Source organism: Gastrolobium bilobum, unplaced genomic scaffold, assembly GCF_033153095.1.
Source record: "Gastrolobium bilobum isolate Gb01-03AN ecotype WA unplaced genomic scaffold, APGP_CSIRO_Gbil_v1 utg500, whole genome shotgun sequence".
NCBI lineage: Eukaryota > Viridiplantae > Streptophyta > Magnoliopsida > Fabales > Fabaceae > Gastrolobium > Gastrolobium bilobum.
Window position 1 is genome coordinate 967322 of NW_026896335.1, and position 18365 is coordinate 985686.

General features: G+C 33.0%; 1 protein-coding gene across 1 annotated transcript; it reads right to left on the reverse strand.

Annotated features, from left to right (window-relative positions):
• Positions 1 to 6178: 6178 nt before the first annotated feature.
• Positions 6179 to 8673, reverse strand: LOC133299191 (gibberellin 2-beta-dioxygenase 8). Its single transcript, XM_061498632.1, has 3 exons — positions 8216 to 8673; positions 6520 to 6841; positions 6179 to 6427 (listed from the first exon to the last, which is right to left on the reverse strand). Exons 1-3 carry the CDS (start codon positions 8671 to 8673, stop codon positions 6179 to 6181), a joined length of 1029 nt encoding a protein of 342 aa, XP_061354616.1.
• Between the last annotated feature and the right edge of the window lie 9692 nt (positions 8674 to 18365).

Here is an 18365-nt window from a genome sequence, read left to right on the forward strand (position 1 = left end):
GTGAGCAGAGCGAAAAGGAGGAAAGCCAAGAAAGAAAGCCAATACCATGAGAGGTACCTACAAGCTATAATAGTGTTTACCTAGGCAGTAGAAAGTAGAAACCAACGCGTGCGTGCTCAAAGAATTTTTTCTTTTCTGTAAAAAATAATGCTTTTTTTGGCAATAGACTTACAGAACTAGGTTTATTTGGCAAATTTCATATGCAAGTGCACTTTAGTCGAAATAAATGGAAGGCATGTGAACGTCAGATCTGCTTTCCCTAACAAACAACATCCTTAACATGACAAATGAAATGATGTTTACCACTCGCAGGAGTTAGCATTAATTGTGTGATTGTGTCATCAACCATAATAGGAGATCAAGTTTAATTTTGAGGTGCTGCTGAGCAAACAACTAATCTGAGGTAGCGGCAAAAGTAGCCTAGTTCATTACTCCCAGTTAGGTGAAGCAACTCAACGTGCGTGCAGTGCAGCTAACATTACTGATGAACCCTTATATTTGAGGCTCTGATTAACTGCTCCATAGGAAGGCAAGAGAAACCCTTCACATTACGTTCCGTGTACTTAATGGAAAGTTGTTTAAACCATAATTTTTTAATAAATATGCAAAACAGCCGCTGTCTTAGGTGCCTACATCATGGATGCTAAGGAATGTGAAAATAAAACTAGCGTAGATTCCTTTATATGCAAATGCAATGTGAAAAGACATCCTACCCTGGAAAATAAATGGGTATTTACAAGGCAATCATATTCATAGCAGTAATGCGTGTTGGGCTTCATTCTTCAAAGCTAAGCTCAAGTCCATTGAGAGATTTCTTAAAAATTCTAAAACTTAAACCGTAGATTTCACATTCTCTGTATATCCATTAGTTGTGGGTGGAAACTAGCTTAGAGAATAGAATAGAGCCAAAGAGGTTTGGCACAGTTGGTTACGGGTTCACTGCTGTCCCAAAAGGATGGTGGTTCGAACCCCGCTGGCCGATGTGAGGCCCTCTTTGGTGGGTGATATGTAATCTCTCCCGGAAATCCTCAAAGAGGTTGGGGGGTCTTCCCTGTCCCTGGTGGGATACCGATGCCTACCCCCACCTAAACTTTATGTAATCCAAAAAAAAAAAAAAAAGAAGAAGAATAGAATTAGAGAAAAAATATTTGAGAGATTTGTGAGCAAAGCTTTGAGGTTTGTATTTTGAGAGATCTCTAGAGAGAATTTGAGTGAAACATCTCTAGGGGAAGTTTGATTATCACCATTGTTAGAGAGGTTGAGTTAACCACCACTTTGGTGAATCTTGATTCTTTGTATCCATTATTTTCATAGTGGACGTTTGATTTGGACAAGGTCATGTGGTTTTTTTACTTCTTCGTTGGATAAGGTTTTCCCACGTTAAAATCTGTTTGTGTTCTCCTTCTCTTCTATTTACGTTTTTTATTTTCTGTTGCGCTGCCCGACCTAGTGAAGTTCAGGCCGAGGTAATTGCTAAGATTCAAGATCCAAATCTTGTTGATTGACTTCTGGCAAAAAATCTGCTTAACCGAAGTTGAGGGAACCGAGTTCCCAACAACGTGGTGCTGGAGAGTCTTTGAGTTGGGGACTTGTTGGGGCCAATTTTCGACTGGAGCATATGGCACGAGTCTTGGTGCAGCAACACAAAACAACGAGTGATGTTGGAAGTAATTGGAGGTCTGTAAAAGTGTAACAAGTTAATTCATTGTTAGACCAAAGCAAACTGCACGCATACGTATTAGATAGTACGTCATCCAACGGCAAGAGTTTCACATTCACCGGTTTTTATGCCCCGTCATCCGGCCACAGCAATATCCCATAGAGCTTTTTAAGAGACTAGCTAGACGAAAGATACTTGCCATTCTATGCTTAGTATAATATTTAAATTCAATGGTCTAAATCTGTTATTTGCAAATTGCAATAAATCTTATATAGAATTTACTGATCGTATTGCCACAACATATCCCTACTAAATTTGCCTGCTAGGTGTGCCTAAGTGATTTTAACCGAGTTCTAGAGCCTGAGCACTAGTAAAACAATTTTGTGACGCTCAGTTCGAATGCGATATCATTGGATCTGCCACCTCTCCTAGATGGAGTAGTTTGAAATATTGAATGGTTAGAAAATTTTGAGCACACTGGGCCAGGGCCTGGGCCTATCTATGTTCAGATCATGGGCCACGACCTATCTTGTTGAGCATGATTTAAGTGGTCTTTATATTAAGCCCAATCCTTCTCCCCCGACTTTTTTTTTTTTGAGTTGGGAAGACATGTTTGATGTTTGATTCTGATATAGTGAATGAATTGAGGAAGGGTATACATTAGTGAATAGTGAGTGCTCCCTCCTCACCCAAAAAGTCGAACATCCAAATATTATTAATTCTCTACATTCACAATATACCTCGGTGTACTTTAACGATTGGGATGTTCTGAACTATGTTTACCTTCTTTTATAAATATTACTAAATAAAAAAATGTTATAAATTAAAGTAAGAATAATTATACTAATAATAACTTATTATAATAAACTTTAGGGTAAATTATATAAAACTACCTTGTACTTAGGTGTTTTTTTAAAAGACCACCTTCTATTTTCAATTGGAACAATTAACCCCCTTATACTATAACATTTCAACAATTAAACATATTTAATAATTTTCAGACAAAAATATCCTTATCCCCAATCCAATATATACTCGTCGTGTTACTCGCGTATATGACGCATCTACTCTTAACGGGCTCTCTTTAAAGTGTTAAGCCCCAAACAATTGTTAGTCTCGAGCCAGCCTAATACATTAGCCAATTATTCATCTAACATGGGAAACGTAGTGTTTGGATCAATTTGGTCAATTTTGTTCAAGAATTTCTAAAATTGCAACTAAATAAAAACATGTTTATGAGTGGGATCCAAAGAGTGTCTAGGCATCAGAGAATCAGAGAAGGGAACCGATGAAATCTGTTTTAGGATGGTCCACCTTAATTTCTTGGCAAAAAAATTAAAATATTACTATTTTCATAATTAATCACGAATAGGTTATAGTTTAGAAACTATTTTCGAATTTATTGCAATCCTTCATGTCCAAATTAGGCGTGACTTTCAAGGCATTCACGCCTAATTTAGGCGTGAATCATCTGGTGTTGACATGTGGCAAAAAAAGTCAACTTACGAACCGTAAAACTTTGAAAAGCCATAAGTTTTGACTCGGGTATCCGAATGAGGTAATTCTTTTTTGATTCCACATAACATTTCGAGATCTATGCAATGACATCTTATTTTGATATATTTTATCTCTCACAAACACAATTCAAATTTGCAATAATTGTATTATATAGTGTATTATAAAAAAAAAATTAAAAATTATTATTAATAAAAAAAAAATAAAGATTTAATTTGTGATTTAAACTCAAAAATCAATTTGAAAAATTTGTATTAATAAAGAAAATAATTAAATAAATATTCTAAACACTTGGTAGAATATTATATAAATTTTTTTGGAGTTACCCAACCCTAATTATCTCTTTGAGACGAGTTGGCTCCCTCCGGTATCCCCACGAGCTTCGACTCTTTGAGCCGGCTATGGGACTAATCCGGAGTGCGGGGGAACAGTGATGGCTAAAGGTTCAGCCCCCTCCCCAAGAATGCATTCAGCGGGAATCGAACACATATCCAACCCCACTAACTCAGCGCCAAGTAATATTATATAAATTTGTATATATTTTAATAATTAAATAAATAACCTTGTACACTATTTTTTTCAAACACTTGGTAGAGGCAAAAAAATTAAAATATTTCTTTTTTAATAAATAATTACGAATAAGTTGCCGTTTTGAATCTAATTACGAATATATTGCACTCATTCACGCCCAATAATGGTACTATAACATTAAATTCAAAATTCAAATAACCTCCAATAAGTTGATTGCATTTTGTATTTAATAGGAGTTGATTGTGTTTTGTATTTAATAGGAGCTGATTGTGTAATTTTATGAGTTGGTTACAGATTGTCGCCAATTCAAATAAATTTGCCGGTGGTTATTTGAATTTTGAATTTAATGTTATAGGAGTTGATTGCGTTTTGGATTTAATAGGAGTTGATTGCGTTTTGTATTTAATAGGGAATTTGGTGCTATCTTATTTATAGATGAGTTAATCCACTTTGGTGCCATCTTTATAGTATCATTGTTGTAAATTTGAATTGTGTTTGTGAGAGATAAAATATACCAAATGAGATGTCATTGCGTAGATCTCGAAAAGTTATGTGGAATCAAAAAAGAATTACGTCATTCGGATACTCGAGTCAAAAATTATGGCCTTATAAAGTTTTACGGTTAAACTATTATTTTTTTGTGCCACGTGTCAACAACAGACGAGTCATGCCTAATTTAGACGTGAATGCCTGGGGAGTCACGCCTAACTTAGGCGTGAATAGTCACGCCTAATTTGGGCGTGAATGACTGCAATAAATTCGAAAATAGTTTTCAAACTGCCACCTATTCGTAATTAATTATTAAAATAGTAATATTTTAATTTTTTGCCTTAATTTCTTACCAAATCCATTGTTGTAGCACCCGGTAGCATTTTTTTGGAATTGGACGCTTTTCTTCCAAAAATGGTGTCGATCGGTTATTGTTGATGGACGAGTGGATTCTCCATTTTCCTTGTTGCTAGTATTCTCCATATATACCAGGGTTGGCAAAACGGGCCAACCCGGCTCGACCCGGCCCAACCTGCATTCAACCCGAAAAAAATGAGTCGGGTTAGGGTTGGCTCGAAAAGAGAGACGAGCCAGAAAATCCAACTCAGCCCGACCCGAGCCGGGTTAGGGTTGGCTCGGGAAAAAGCTCGCGGGTTGGCTCAAAAAAAGCTCGCGGGTTAGCTCGAAATAATGCCAACTAGTTGGCTCGCGGGTTGGTTAGCTCGAAATATTGACAATGGGTTGGCTCGAGGGTTGGTTCGCGAGTTGACTCAAAAACATTGAAGTTTCCTCCTGAACATGTTATTTTCCCATTGATGAATTCTAGGCATTCCTCATTAGCAGACAATAAAATATAAGCATGCTGTCTATAAATGTTATAATCTTACCTATTATTCTAGTTTAGTTACACATAGCAGAGATTGAGGGTATTAAAGAAGAAACGCAAACTAAGAAAAAAGTAGTATATTAACTTATAGAACTGTAGTCAGAGTGCTTAATTCTACGAACAAAATCATCAGGGAGGACATTGTTGTACACTAATTCCTGGTTCATATTAGCATATATTATAAATTAGCACCAAATATATGTGCCAAAGAAGTTAGTATTTGCAGCTAGTTTGAAAATTTACCATGAAAGTTTTATACGGAGTTGCATTAGACATAATAATCGAAGAACGCACTTCATCGGTGACTGAGATGAAATGATAAAGGGGGTTGTTTTGTAGTTTTGATATTATTTTTTAATTAAAAAAAAAAGAAAAATACCCAACCCGCGAGCTGGCCAGTTTGACCCGCGAGCTGGCTCATTTTGGTCCGGGTTGGATCGGGTCGGGTTGAATCGAGTTGGCAGCTCGTTTAGGCCAACCCAACCCGACTCATTTATGACGGGTTGGCTCGTTTTTGCCAACCCTAATATTTACAGTGGTGGTGGGTTGGGGGTAAGGGTATTTTTGTCTGAAAATTATTAAATATGTTTAATTGTTGAAATATATTAATATAAGAGGGTTAATTGTTCCAATTAAAAGTAGATGGTGGTCTTTTAAAAAAACATCAAAGTACAAGGTGGTTTTATATAATTTGCCCTAAACTTTATGATATAAATGATTAGTTGTCATAAATAATATTATTCATGGTAATGATGTTTAGTTTATAAAGGGTGAAGCATATATGAAATATATATATAACAGTCTATGATTGGGAATCGCTTCCGTTGTAGTGACATGTAAATAGAAATTCTGGTATGTATATTGCATATTGTAGCTTGACAGCAGACAAAATGAGACAGCATCAAACATGCAGGCAGAGACCAGCTGCCATACCGACCGTCTCTGTTAATTTACTACTTACCGAAGGTACACTGACACAACCACTCTCTCTCATTCTCTCTAGAACGATCTCTCTTCATGTTCACACACATGACATTACCTAGTTGATGTTGGAACACTATACCCATAATCATAATCATGATAATAATTATGCACTATTATGTAGTTTTTCCTTCATATGTGAGAAACCTGGGTAGGCCTATTTTGGAACCCAGCTTCTGAACATCATCTCGAACTTGTTGTCTGTACTCCCGAAAGCTAAATTTCCTGTAAACAGAGGGCTCTTTGCAACTCTCTATCACGGTGTCATTTGAAGGGCAAAAGAAATACGCCGTAGAGAACCTTTCTACTTTCGGGTTTGTCACAACTCGATGCTCAACACTCTTGTAGACCCCATTGCTCCATGCCTGCATATGTTGCATGAGCTAAATGTTAACCAACTACATAGAAGACCAAACTTAAAAACAATGTCAATAGTGTAGGAGACAGTAATAAGTACCTGAAATAAGTCACCAATATTGATTATAAGAGCATCAGGGTTCGGTTTAACAGCAATCCATTTCCTATCCTTGACCAATTGCAAGCCTCCAACCTGATCTTGATACAATATGGTGAGGAAGTCACTATCAGTATGTGGCATCAGACCATGAATCTCAGAAGCAATGGGGCACGGAGGATATCGATTCAGTCGAAGATAACAGGTGTTGGGCAAGCAATTCTCCTCAAAGAAATTTGACTTTATACCCATTTTCTCTGCCAGGATATCAGCTAATGTTTGTGCGAGGCTGGAAACTGTGGTAGCAAACTGCTCGATTGATGAACTGCAAACATTTATGCATCCATAGAAATTAATCAGGATTGGTTTATTACATTTGTTTATGGTAACAAAGTGAAAGTTAAGGGATATTTTTAATTAATATGGTCATAACAAAATCTACATATAGTTTATTGTTTAAATTCAATCATTAATTGATTGAATGCTGTCTGCGGTCTGCCATGCCTGATGAGTATTCGGCTCCAGCAGATTGGCAACATTCACGTGAGAAACTACAGAATATATAGGTCAGGGGAACCATAAAAATAGCAAGCCATGTGCATACCAAAATTGTGTGAACAAGTTTGGTTTGGGGCTAGGAGAACAGCCATGTCTATGTCATGTGGGTTTAGAGTGTAAATTAATTAATAAGATGCAACTAATTGAAATGTATGTAAGAGTAAAGTAAGAGCACACATTATGGAACTGAACAATTTTAAGCGAGTCCTGTGATGGAGGTAGCAGGAGAAGTTGACAAAACATCAACTAGACCTGTGTTTGCTTTGCTCTGTGAAAGCAGAAAGATGTGCTGCTCTCTTTGAGAATGACAGTACTTGAGCATATGTATGAATGAGGGGCCAAATGAAAATTGCAGGGTTGTTAATGAAAAGGTCAAAAAAAAAAAAAAGAGGACAAGCTAGGTCTTGATGTGTCAACTCTGGGGCCAGTGTGAGATGGTCCTAACAAATGTTGCAGAGATTGGAATTAAAAACGATAAGGTTGCACATAACTCCCTCCCAATAAAAAATCCAAAGGAATTCATGACTAAGTGCTATTTATTTGACTTAAAAATTAAATACTATGATCATTTACTTTATTGGAAAAGAACTAATAGAGATTTGAATTAGCTTCCACCAAAGAATTTCAATATTCGTGTGTACTTTTGACGAATTAAATACCAATCCTATGTTGTTAAAAACTAAATTAAACATATATACGTGAACAAACTTTATTTTCTACCGAAGAAAAAACTACAAATTGTTCATGTAATATAGAGGAAAGATCCGTTTACAAATTTTTATTACAAATTACATTAAGTATGATAAGTCATACACTCTTGATTGAAGTATGACTGGTCATATTTAATATAGTTTATAAACAAAAAATTTGCAAATATAAACATATGTAAAACTATATATTATATTGTATATGATATACAAGCACATATATAAAAGAGAAAAATAAATCAATCTTGTTTAGAACAGCATCTGGAAAAAGTGAATTATACATATTTAGATTGATATTGAGAACCATAAATATGAGGCAATTAAAACCAAATATATAAGCAATAAAAAATAATGCATATCCAAAATTAAGAACTAAGAACAAGAACAAGAATGAATAACATAATTTATATATATATTAGTTAGCGAATATATACCTAAGATTGTTTGATCCACTGGACCCTAGTATATCGGTTAAAGGAATATGAAATGCTTCAGACCAAGATAACTGTCTAATGCATGTGGCATTGGGTGCTCCCCAACGGTAGCTACCGGCGGAGAAGTTCAAGAACTTGTCCTCTTTGGTCTTCTTATCAAAGGGCTGCTTGAACACCTTCTCTTGTTCACACCTCAACCTGCTGAAAATCTCACTCGAAATCCCGTGCTTTACAACTTGGAAGAAACCCCATTCCTGTGAAGCCCTAGCTATATCTGACTTGCACTCTTCCCTCGCCACTTGATCACTCTCTTCTAAACGGCTCAGATCGATCACCGGAAGCTCGCATTCCTCAATCACCACGAGCTCACTATCAAGATCGTTTTCTTCATTGTTTTGGGTCTTCTCGAACAGGATCTTGTATGCCTTGTGAAAGGGTGGGTCCGAAATCGAGTCCATACTCTGTTAGCTGCTGAGAGAAAAGAATTGGGGATGTTATAAGAAAAAGTAAACGAGTGGAGGTTTTCTTCGAAGAAATTAATAGAGACAAAAAGAGACAAGGACAACCGGTTTTTGATTACTATGTCTTTTCTGTTTATTTCGTCTTTGATGAAAACGTTTTAGACTTTGGAGACAAAGGTAGTTACATGTCTTTTTGTTGAGACAGGTTGATATGTTCACTTTATTATTATCTTTTCTATATTTTTCTTTCGAATTGCACTTCGAAATTCTAACTGAGTATATGACTTTTTGTAGTGATAAAATAATATCAACTCCCTTTATAGTTTATTGTATAATTTAATCCTCAATTCTCAGCAAACATGATCTACTCATGGCCAAAGAAATTCAACTACTCAAGCCTGAAATAATTTTCAAATTACTTGTTTTGTGTTGTTCAGATTTTTAATAATAATAATAATAATAATAATAATAATTTCTACCAAAAAATAAAATAAAGTAAAGAGGAAAACAAATAGTTTAGAATATTAGAGCCCAGCACCATAACTGCTTTTATTGTTGCAATAATATAGGCAAAAAGAATAGCTATATAAGACAAGTGGTAGAAGAGTCTTTTTTATTTATTTATTTTTTTGAAGATTACAGGGTAGAAGAGCGATTAATACCTATAGCAAGAGACAATGTAACCTAGCTACTGTCACTCGGCTTTCTTAGGAAGCACTCGATGCCAGGTTTTAATCCCTATGAAGTCTCGTTACTCCCATATAGTTCATCTTTTATATCATTGTATTAAATCTTCGGATCTACCATGTACCCACCCCAGGAATAAATGTTTATTCTCATTGCTGAAGATAGAAGATTAAGTATTTTATTCCTATAAGCATATGCTTAATTAAGTGGTGGTCATTTAGGGGCTGAAGACCCACTCAAGCTATATTCAGTCCATATATTGTGGGGGTTGATTATATATATCCACTTACCAAAATCTTCTAATTTAGCAAAAGTAGATTAGACAATTTCCCAAAAAAAATATTCCTAGCAAATTCGAAAAAGCAACACGTTCCTTTAATAACTTGGTGGTCCAAACCATATTTGCTGATTTATGAGTTCAAATTCCACAAGACGACTACAAAGAAACAAATCAGTATATATGTGTGTGTGTATGTGCTGGCTAGCTTTATCGGCAATGTACGTATATATCTAGGAATAAAAAGATTTGCGTCTCCACCTATGCAAACGTTACAAAGAAACTTCGACAAGGCACGGTAATAACAAACCTGTCTTTGTGCGTGTTAATAATGGAGGTTGGATTCGGATTTTTCCATAAGATGATAAATTTTTGTACTACTTGGAAGTGTCTAGATTTGAAGTATTTTATCGGCTCACTCCACTTGGATTTGATTGATACAAGGCTTTGAGTGAAATATATATGTTTTCTTGTGCTCAAATTGAAGTAAAACATAAATACATATAACTATAATGATGGTAGCTCAGTTGGTGACAGGAAACTAAGTAGGTGATGGATAAGAATATGTGTTTGATCCTTTCCAGTATTATCTTTGGAAGGAATTTAAAATCTTAATTCCGAAATCCGTCCTAAATCAGACTAGTCGCGAAGTAATTAACCGATTGAAATATTTTATAAAAAAAAATACATAACACATGTAGCAGTGGATCACTAGCTATTATATTCACACCGCCCATTCCCAAAATTATTATATAAAATAATAATAAGAATAATAAAGAAGAAGAAGAAGAAAATGGAAAGGAACAGATTCTTAATTAGTCAAAAGAACACAACTTTTTGCAGATGATAAATAAATAAGAAAACTTTGTTTTTCTGTTTCCACTAGAATGAAGAACATGGGGAGCACACCATGTTTTGGGAAGTGATTGGTATACCAGGAGTCATTGCTAATGGAGGTTATAGTTATCCTACAAACTACACCTGTGGCTGACAGATTATATAAGATAATTAGATCTTCAGTTGACACATTCACAGGGTCACATCTAGCTAGCTAGAATTATTGGTCAGATAGTCAAACCTTGTGAATCGATCTGTTGACTATTGAATTTAAAAGTTTCATTATAATTAAGCATGTCCAAATCCAGGATTTTTTGTGATGGGGAAAATAAAATTAAAACATTATTAAGAATAATAAGATGAACTAATTATTAATCATAAATAATTTTAGGGAGAGACTAATTATTAATGCTAATAATTTATTATTATTAAATAAATATATTTTATAAATATAATAATAAAATAATCAAAATTTAGAAAGGAGCCATGGACAATGTTTGTCCCTCCCTCGCTCCATAAGTAAGGACAAAGTTGAAGCTTTTACCAAAAATAATAAAGTATATATGCTAGTTGGTTAATTAGATACCTGGTTGGGGACCTTTAACAAGTTATCAGACTTCTATTGTGCTTTCACTAACATGCAAGCTCCAACTGATGTGCCAGACTGCTACATTTACGGGCTCCAGAGAAGATTCAATCAGCTTTGCTATATATCAAAGCTTCAGATTACGATGAATTCTTGATGAGGGTCAAAGTGGTTGAAGAGAAAGGTGTTACGTGCATGATGCCCGGAGGTTCAGATGTCATGTATTGTCAAAAATGACTGGAAAAATTAAAAACCTTCATATGAAGTATAAACATATACTAACATGTGAGAAATTAAACACACTATAGAGACTAGTTATATGAAGAGGAATTATATCTGCAAGAAGGATGCTGTTAAGTATAGTAAGAAAAATAGCTACCTACCTAGCTACGAACAATCAAGTTTAGCTTCAGCGTATAAGAAAGAATATGATTTGGCAAATTGGAGGGCTAGCTCATAATTTATAGGCAACAAGACCGTCAATTATTGTCAATACTGATATAGCAATGACATTTCCATGATTGAAAGCTTATGCTGAAGAGAAGACCACGCGGCTCATGGTGGTATCAGAGAAAATATCTCAAGTATATATCTGGCTTAAATTTTATTTTTTCCTTCCATACATTTTGATTAGTTTTCCTTTTGAAATATATCCAAGGTATGGACGAATTTATTTTATTTGAAGACTAAAGCAAAGTAAAAGTGGAAATGTCTTATCTCATGACAAAATTTTACGTGACATTGTCCTTGTCATATGTAAATTTTGTATGTATATCACCCTTTATAAATATTCACAAATTTTAATAAGATTTCATCTATTTAATATGTATGAATAGAAAAATAAACACAAAATTTTTACATGATAATATTATCTATTATTTTTATTATTACCAAAAGGAAATATATTGTTATCAATTTTTTTTTTAAATCATGCATTTGATAAATCCTTCCAATCATGAAATGTCTCTCTTTGATGTAACGGGAAGAGTAGAGATGGAGAAAGAGAGACTTGGAGGAATGTGAACCATACTCTATCTTATAATTGGTACGATATCATTGAAATTTGACTGTTTTACTTTGTGGTTTTTTTTTTTACATTAGACACAAAATGCAACTGAGTCTCTGTGTGACAGAATGCAACGTGTCAGATGGATTATAAGTAAAGTGGAAAACAGAGAGGGGCCTAACCATATTCTCAAAGTCCATGTCGGCACCCAAACATGGCTCCATCTATAGGGTCACATGCACGTCAACATTTGCACGTCAAAATTTCCAATTGGCCAATATCAGAGATTGAGGGCAAGGGCATGTGCTTGCTTACATTACTAAGGACACGAGAATCGGCAGTGTAGGATCTATGACTCAGTTGCTCCAAAACATCAAAATATCCTTCAATGCAATTTGAGAGTTTTTTAAATTAATTTCCCTATTATAATACTACTGGCTCTCCCTTCACCTCCATCGACAGTACACTGAGAGTATACTAGATTTTTCTGGAAAAACCAGACCTTTCTGTTGTTGGGCAACGTGGCTAGCTTGCTGCAAATGGTTATCACTTTTTCTCGGGAATGTAAAATAACAATGTGACCCCAGTCTCCATTACCCCTCAAAGGGTAACAACTAATTAGCTTCAAAATAAACACAGATATTTGAGTTAGGCAACACTGTAATTACTTAGGATAATATATTTTCCTTTGCCTTTGTGGAGCACATTTTAAGTGCAATGAGAGTAGCTATTTTTTATCAAAAAGAAAAGAAAAGAATATAAAAAGAAGGGGAAAACATCTATCCTTTTAAAAGATATAATTATATGTCATTTTAAATTCTTTAAAAGAATAAATATTTTAGGAGCACCACACTCTTTTCATAAAAAAGAAATAAAGAAGAAATTGAGAGGGAATTAAAAAAAAAAGATTTAAATAGAACACATTTTTTTCATTTTAAGAAAAAAATCACCCAATTTTCAATAATCCTGAATCACTACAAATTTTCTATTATTCAAGCACCAATCATAGAAATGTGAGATGAGATATCTACTTACTTTTCTTGGTAATGCAGACAAAGATGGGCCTTTGGTAATGATTAAATCAAACAATTAGAAGCTAAACAATGGTGCATAATTAAGCAGCTGATATTTCCAATAAAGAAGAGATCAGGGGGCAGGGAATCTAAGAGGTGGTAGTAAATCAACACTAAAAACAATTGTGCTTGGTGTAACGATCATATATATAACCACTAATCAGTGGTAAGGACAATTGGTTGATATAATATAACAACTACCCATATATTGATAGAATATATTCTCGGTGATATATAGTTATAATATGAATTTTTTTTTTCTCTCTTCAATCATGTTAACTAACGTGGAAAGTGAAAAAAAAAATAACCTTTCATATTATAACAATGTATTATCGGAAATACAAAGAGTAAAAAATTAAAAGGACACAACTTACGTCCTTTAAAAATATATATATTAAACCCATATATGTACATTCAACTGAAAAGACAAGACATAACTATAACTAATAATTTCAGGGGAAAAAAAAAATCAAATTCCTGTTTGATTGACCACTTTTGTGTATCGTGCCTGTATCTGTGTGTGTTGTGTGGTAGTGATAGAGCACGAAGCTGTTGTGGTTCTGGCCCTCCCCTTATCGCAAACACATTCGTTGAATCAAACAAAAGGCTTTCTTCGAGACTATACGGACATGTTTATTTTATCTCCAATTTGGCCCCGAGAATTTAATCTTGAAAGTTTCGGGGATTACAAAGAATTTAAAGCAATTGATGCCCCTACACAGAGGCAACACTTACGGATGTTATATGTTATCCAAGCAAGCTGCTAGTAACTTAGCGGTCGAAAGTAGTCAAAATTGGGATTTTACTTAAAATTGGAAAAGAAATAAAAAATCATAAATCGTAAAATTGTAATACAAATCGTAGATTTTACTTGCACTCTAAAATTAAATTTTTATATACATATGCTTATGTATAAAAAAAATTAAGAAAAATAGACTACCTGCCACCATCCTTATACATTTGCATACAATTGTCACACTCTAAGGGTCTAATAAGCTAATAAATCATTCAAGTTATTATCATCGAAGACATTCTGTTCCACGTGATGTTCAACTACATCATTCAAAATTGTCTTCATCTAAATTTTCATCATAAGATAAAGTTCCTTCATTTTTCACAATCCATTCATCTTCGGATGAAACATCAGCAATGTTATATTCAACAATTTTTCTAACTTGCTTAACATCATTCAAATAGTTAAAATCGGGATTTAAATCTTAAAATCGGGACTTAAGTAAATGTCTAAATCGAGATTTTATATTAGAAAGGATTTTAAGTGAAATCTAAATCGTTTTAGCAAAAATAAATCGTTAAAATCGGAATTTTAAAATTTAAATCCAGATTTTAACTACCATGTACCTGCCTGCTATAACTGAGAGAAGTTCTTCTCCCTATTTAAATTATCAAATCAAATATATAGCCAACACGCTTCTTGACTGTTTATTTCCGTAAATGAATTGTTACTATTTATTGAGAATTAATAATTAATTAATAATTTTAATTTTTAATAAATGATAATTATTGATTAACAGAAATCAACGAATAACATTTTATATCAAATTTTAAAATTTGACTCTGGTGTTAAAAGATCATATATATATATATATATGGGAAAAATATTTCTGCAGTTAATTAATGCAGATAAATTATCTGCATTTATTTCCTGAAATCTTAAAAAATTATAAATGTAAAGACTATTTTAACCTGAAATAAATTAAAATTATAAAAACACCATGATTTTCGCCCCAAAACGACGTCGTATTGAGCTTACTTATCTGCAGCTACTGCAGATAACTTATCTGTAGTAAGCTCAATACTACGTCGTTTAATAGTCTTTATATTTATAGTTTTTTAAGATTTCAATATCAAAACGACGTCATTTTGGAAATAAATACAGATAACTTATCTGCAGTAACTGCAGAAACATTTTTTCCATATATATATGAGTAAATACTCTTTTTGGTCCTCAGCAAATTTCACGATGCTCATTTTAGTCCCTAGCAAATAAAAAGGCCCATCGTGGTCACTAAAAATTCAGAATGGACCCATTTTAGTCCTTTTAGGGACTAATATGGGTCTTTTTTGAATTTGTGAAGGACCACGATTTCAACTAAATGGGTCCATTTTGAATTTTTTAGGGACTACGATGGGTCTTTTCATTTTCTAGGAACTAAAACGGGCATCGTGAAATTTGCTGAGGACCAAAAAGAATATTTACTATATATATATATAGAGAGAGGGGTAGGATCCTATGACATCAGTGTCAAATTTGAAATTTGACACCTCATCTAAGAGCCCTTAGATCAAAAAAGATCAATGATTCTAATTTATAAGCATGTGCTCTCAGATGAGGTGTCAAATTTTAAATTTTACATTGGTGTCAAAGGATCCTGCCTCGATATATATATATATATATATATATATATATATATATAGGGCTTATCGTTTCTCAAGTTACTTGAGATAATTTTATCTCTGGTTACTAAATCGTAACCGTATAAAGATAAATCAATGAAGAGAGAGAAAAGGAGAATCATAACCATTCAAAGGTGAATCAATTAATATAAGGAAATAAATAAACAAAACGACGTAGTTTTGGGTGGCCGGAGATAAACTTATCTCAAGTTGTCGAGAAATATTTTTTCATATATATATATATATATGAGAAATCAGTTTGTCATGTTGTAAGAATGACATTGTTTCTTCGTGCAACAAGGATCCAGTTTCGTATCCTGAGGATCCGATTTCGGATCTTGATTTTTTTTTTTTTTAAGTGTAGGTCTCACATTTAAAATTTATGTGTGCAGGTCAAAAGCTCTTGTCATGTAACATGACAAAGAAAATATATATATATATATATATATATATATATATATATATATATATATGGGAAAAACATTTCTCCGTCAACTTGAGATAAATTTATCTCCGGCCATTCCAAAACTACGTCGTTTTATTTATATATTTCCTTATATTTATTGATTCACCTTTGAATGGTTATGATTCCTTTTTTTCTCTCTCTTTCTTTATCATCATTGATCCATCTTTGTACGGTTATGATTTAATAGTCGGAGATAACTTTATGTCCGACAGCTTGAGAAATGATAAGCCATATATATATATATATATATATATATATATGGGGAAGGTTATATTTACAAACTTTTTTGTTTACAAACTCTTACAAACTACACTAAGTACGACCGGTCCTACTTTAATCATGCAGTGCACGACCGGTCGTACTTAGTGTAATTTGCAAAAAAAAGTTTGTAAACAGATCTTATCCCTATATATATATATATATATATATATATAAAAAGATCATATTTACAAATTATACTATGTCTAACCGATAATACACTACTCAAAAGTGTATTACCGGTCAGACATAATGTTATTCGTAAATTTGTAAAAAAAAAAATTGTCATTATAATCCTACTTATATGTATATGGGTTTCGATTTTCTCATGCGGTAGGAGAAAATTTTCTCATGTTGTAAACACATCTTATGTGGGGCCCGCATCTATTAGGAGAAAAAATAAAAAATAAAAACAAAAGAAAATATTGCACGAAAATCGAAGGGTCACTAGTAGGAGAAAACAACTCTCATACGACATGAGAAAATGTTTTCCTTATATTTATATATATAGGGAAAAACTATTTTTTTGCTACATGTGATGATTTTACACGTCCTTCGATAACCGTGCCATCTTTTTTTTTTTCAGATGGTGGAGCCCACAAATTTGTGTCTATGACATGAGATAATTTATCTCCTTTAATAACACGAGATTAATAAAATTCATATATATATATATATATATATATATATATATATATATGATGTTGTATCTAAAGATTTCGGCGTATCGTCTTATATGTAACCACGTGCATGTACGTAGCTAGTATAACGTGTATGTTGAGAAATTAATGCATGATTTTTTTTTTTTAATATTTATAACCTCGCCATCCGAGCAGTAAAATGACACACATAGATATAAAATTAATTCCGCATCAAGAGGATGATAATTATCAAAATATTGTTGAAATATTGACGGTCTTCAAAAAATTAATGATTAAATTATTTAAATAAATTTTTCTGTCATTATTCATTTAATTATGATAAATGATAATTTAAAAATATATATATAATTTTCAAATGAAATCAACACGATAAATGATAATTTAACATTCAAAATATTTTAATAATTATTATTTATCATTATTAAGCTTAAAAATATTATTTACAAATTAAATTAATATAGTAACATTTCAAAGATTAAATTAATGTTTTGAAAGGTTTTTAAAAAATAAAATAGTAAATAAATGTATGTTGGCCACGGGAAACTTTAAACGAACGAGATCACACTGCATTCACAGCTTCCATAAATTTTTTATATTCGTATTTAAATACGTCACTTGCTTTAAATATGTAAAAATGCATACATATGTTATCAAAAAAAAAAAATGCATACATAAATATAATCTGTGCAAATTGTGTAGATGAAATTAATTATAAATTTATACATTATTATTTGTACACCAGAATTTATGGTAATGTTTTTCTCCTTTCACATGACACAAATAATTTTTTAACCGACACATAAAAGTGAGTCCATTAATTCTATTACTTTTTTTAATTTAAAAATAGTTACCCTCATAATTGATTATCTCTATGACATGATTTAAGAATTTTTCTACAACATAATATTTATTTTTCTATAATTTATACACTATAATAAAGTGTCAAATAATAATGAAAAATTTGACACTATGAGTGTGGGGCAGAGACTATGAGTGAGTGGACGTGTCTAGCAACGAGAGTAGAGTGTGAAAGGTTTGACATAAACGTGATTGCCCATCGGCGGCGCTCAATCATTATGAGACCCTTAATAATGATTATCACTTTCCAAATTTGATATTCAACATCAATGTGGTCCCATCCACGAGGAGAGTTTTGGTATTCTAGTACCATCAAATTTTAAGTGATCCAAATTAATAAAAATATGATAATTAATCAGAAGAGAAAAAAGAGAAGAAAGTAAGAAAAAAAAATTATACAATTATCAATTTCTCAATAAAAAAACACATGGAGGAAAGACCGCTAAAAGTTTTTCCCCCACCCACCCTCGGCAATTCAGCAATGTTGATTTAGCCCCACTCTACTATACAATTCAGCAACGGTGATTTAGCCCCACTTCTCTATGCTTTTTTTCCATGTGGGCT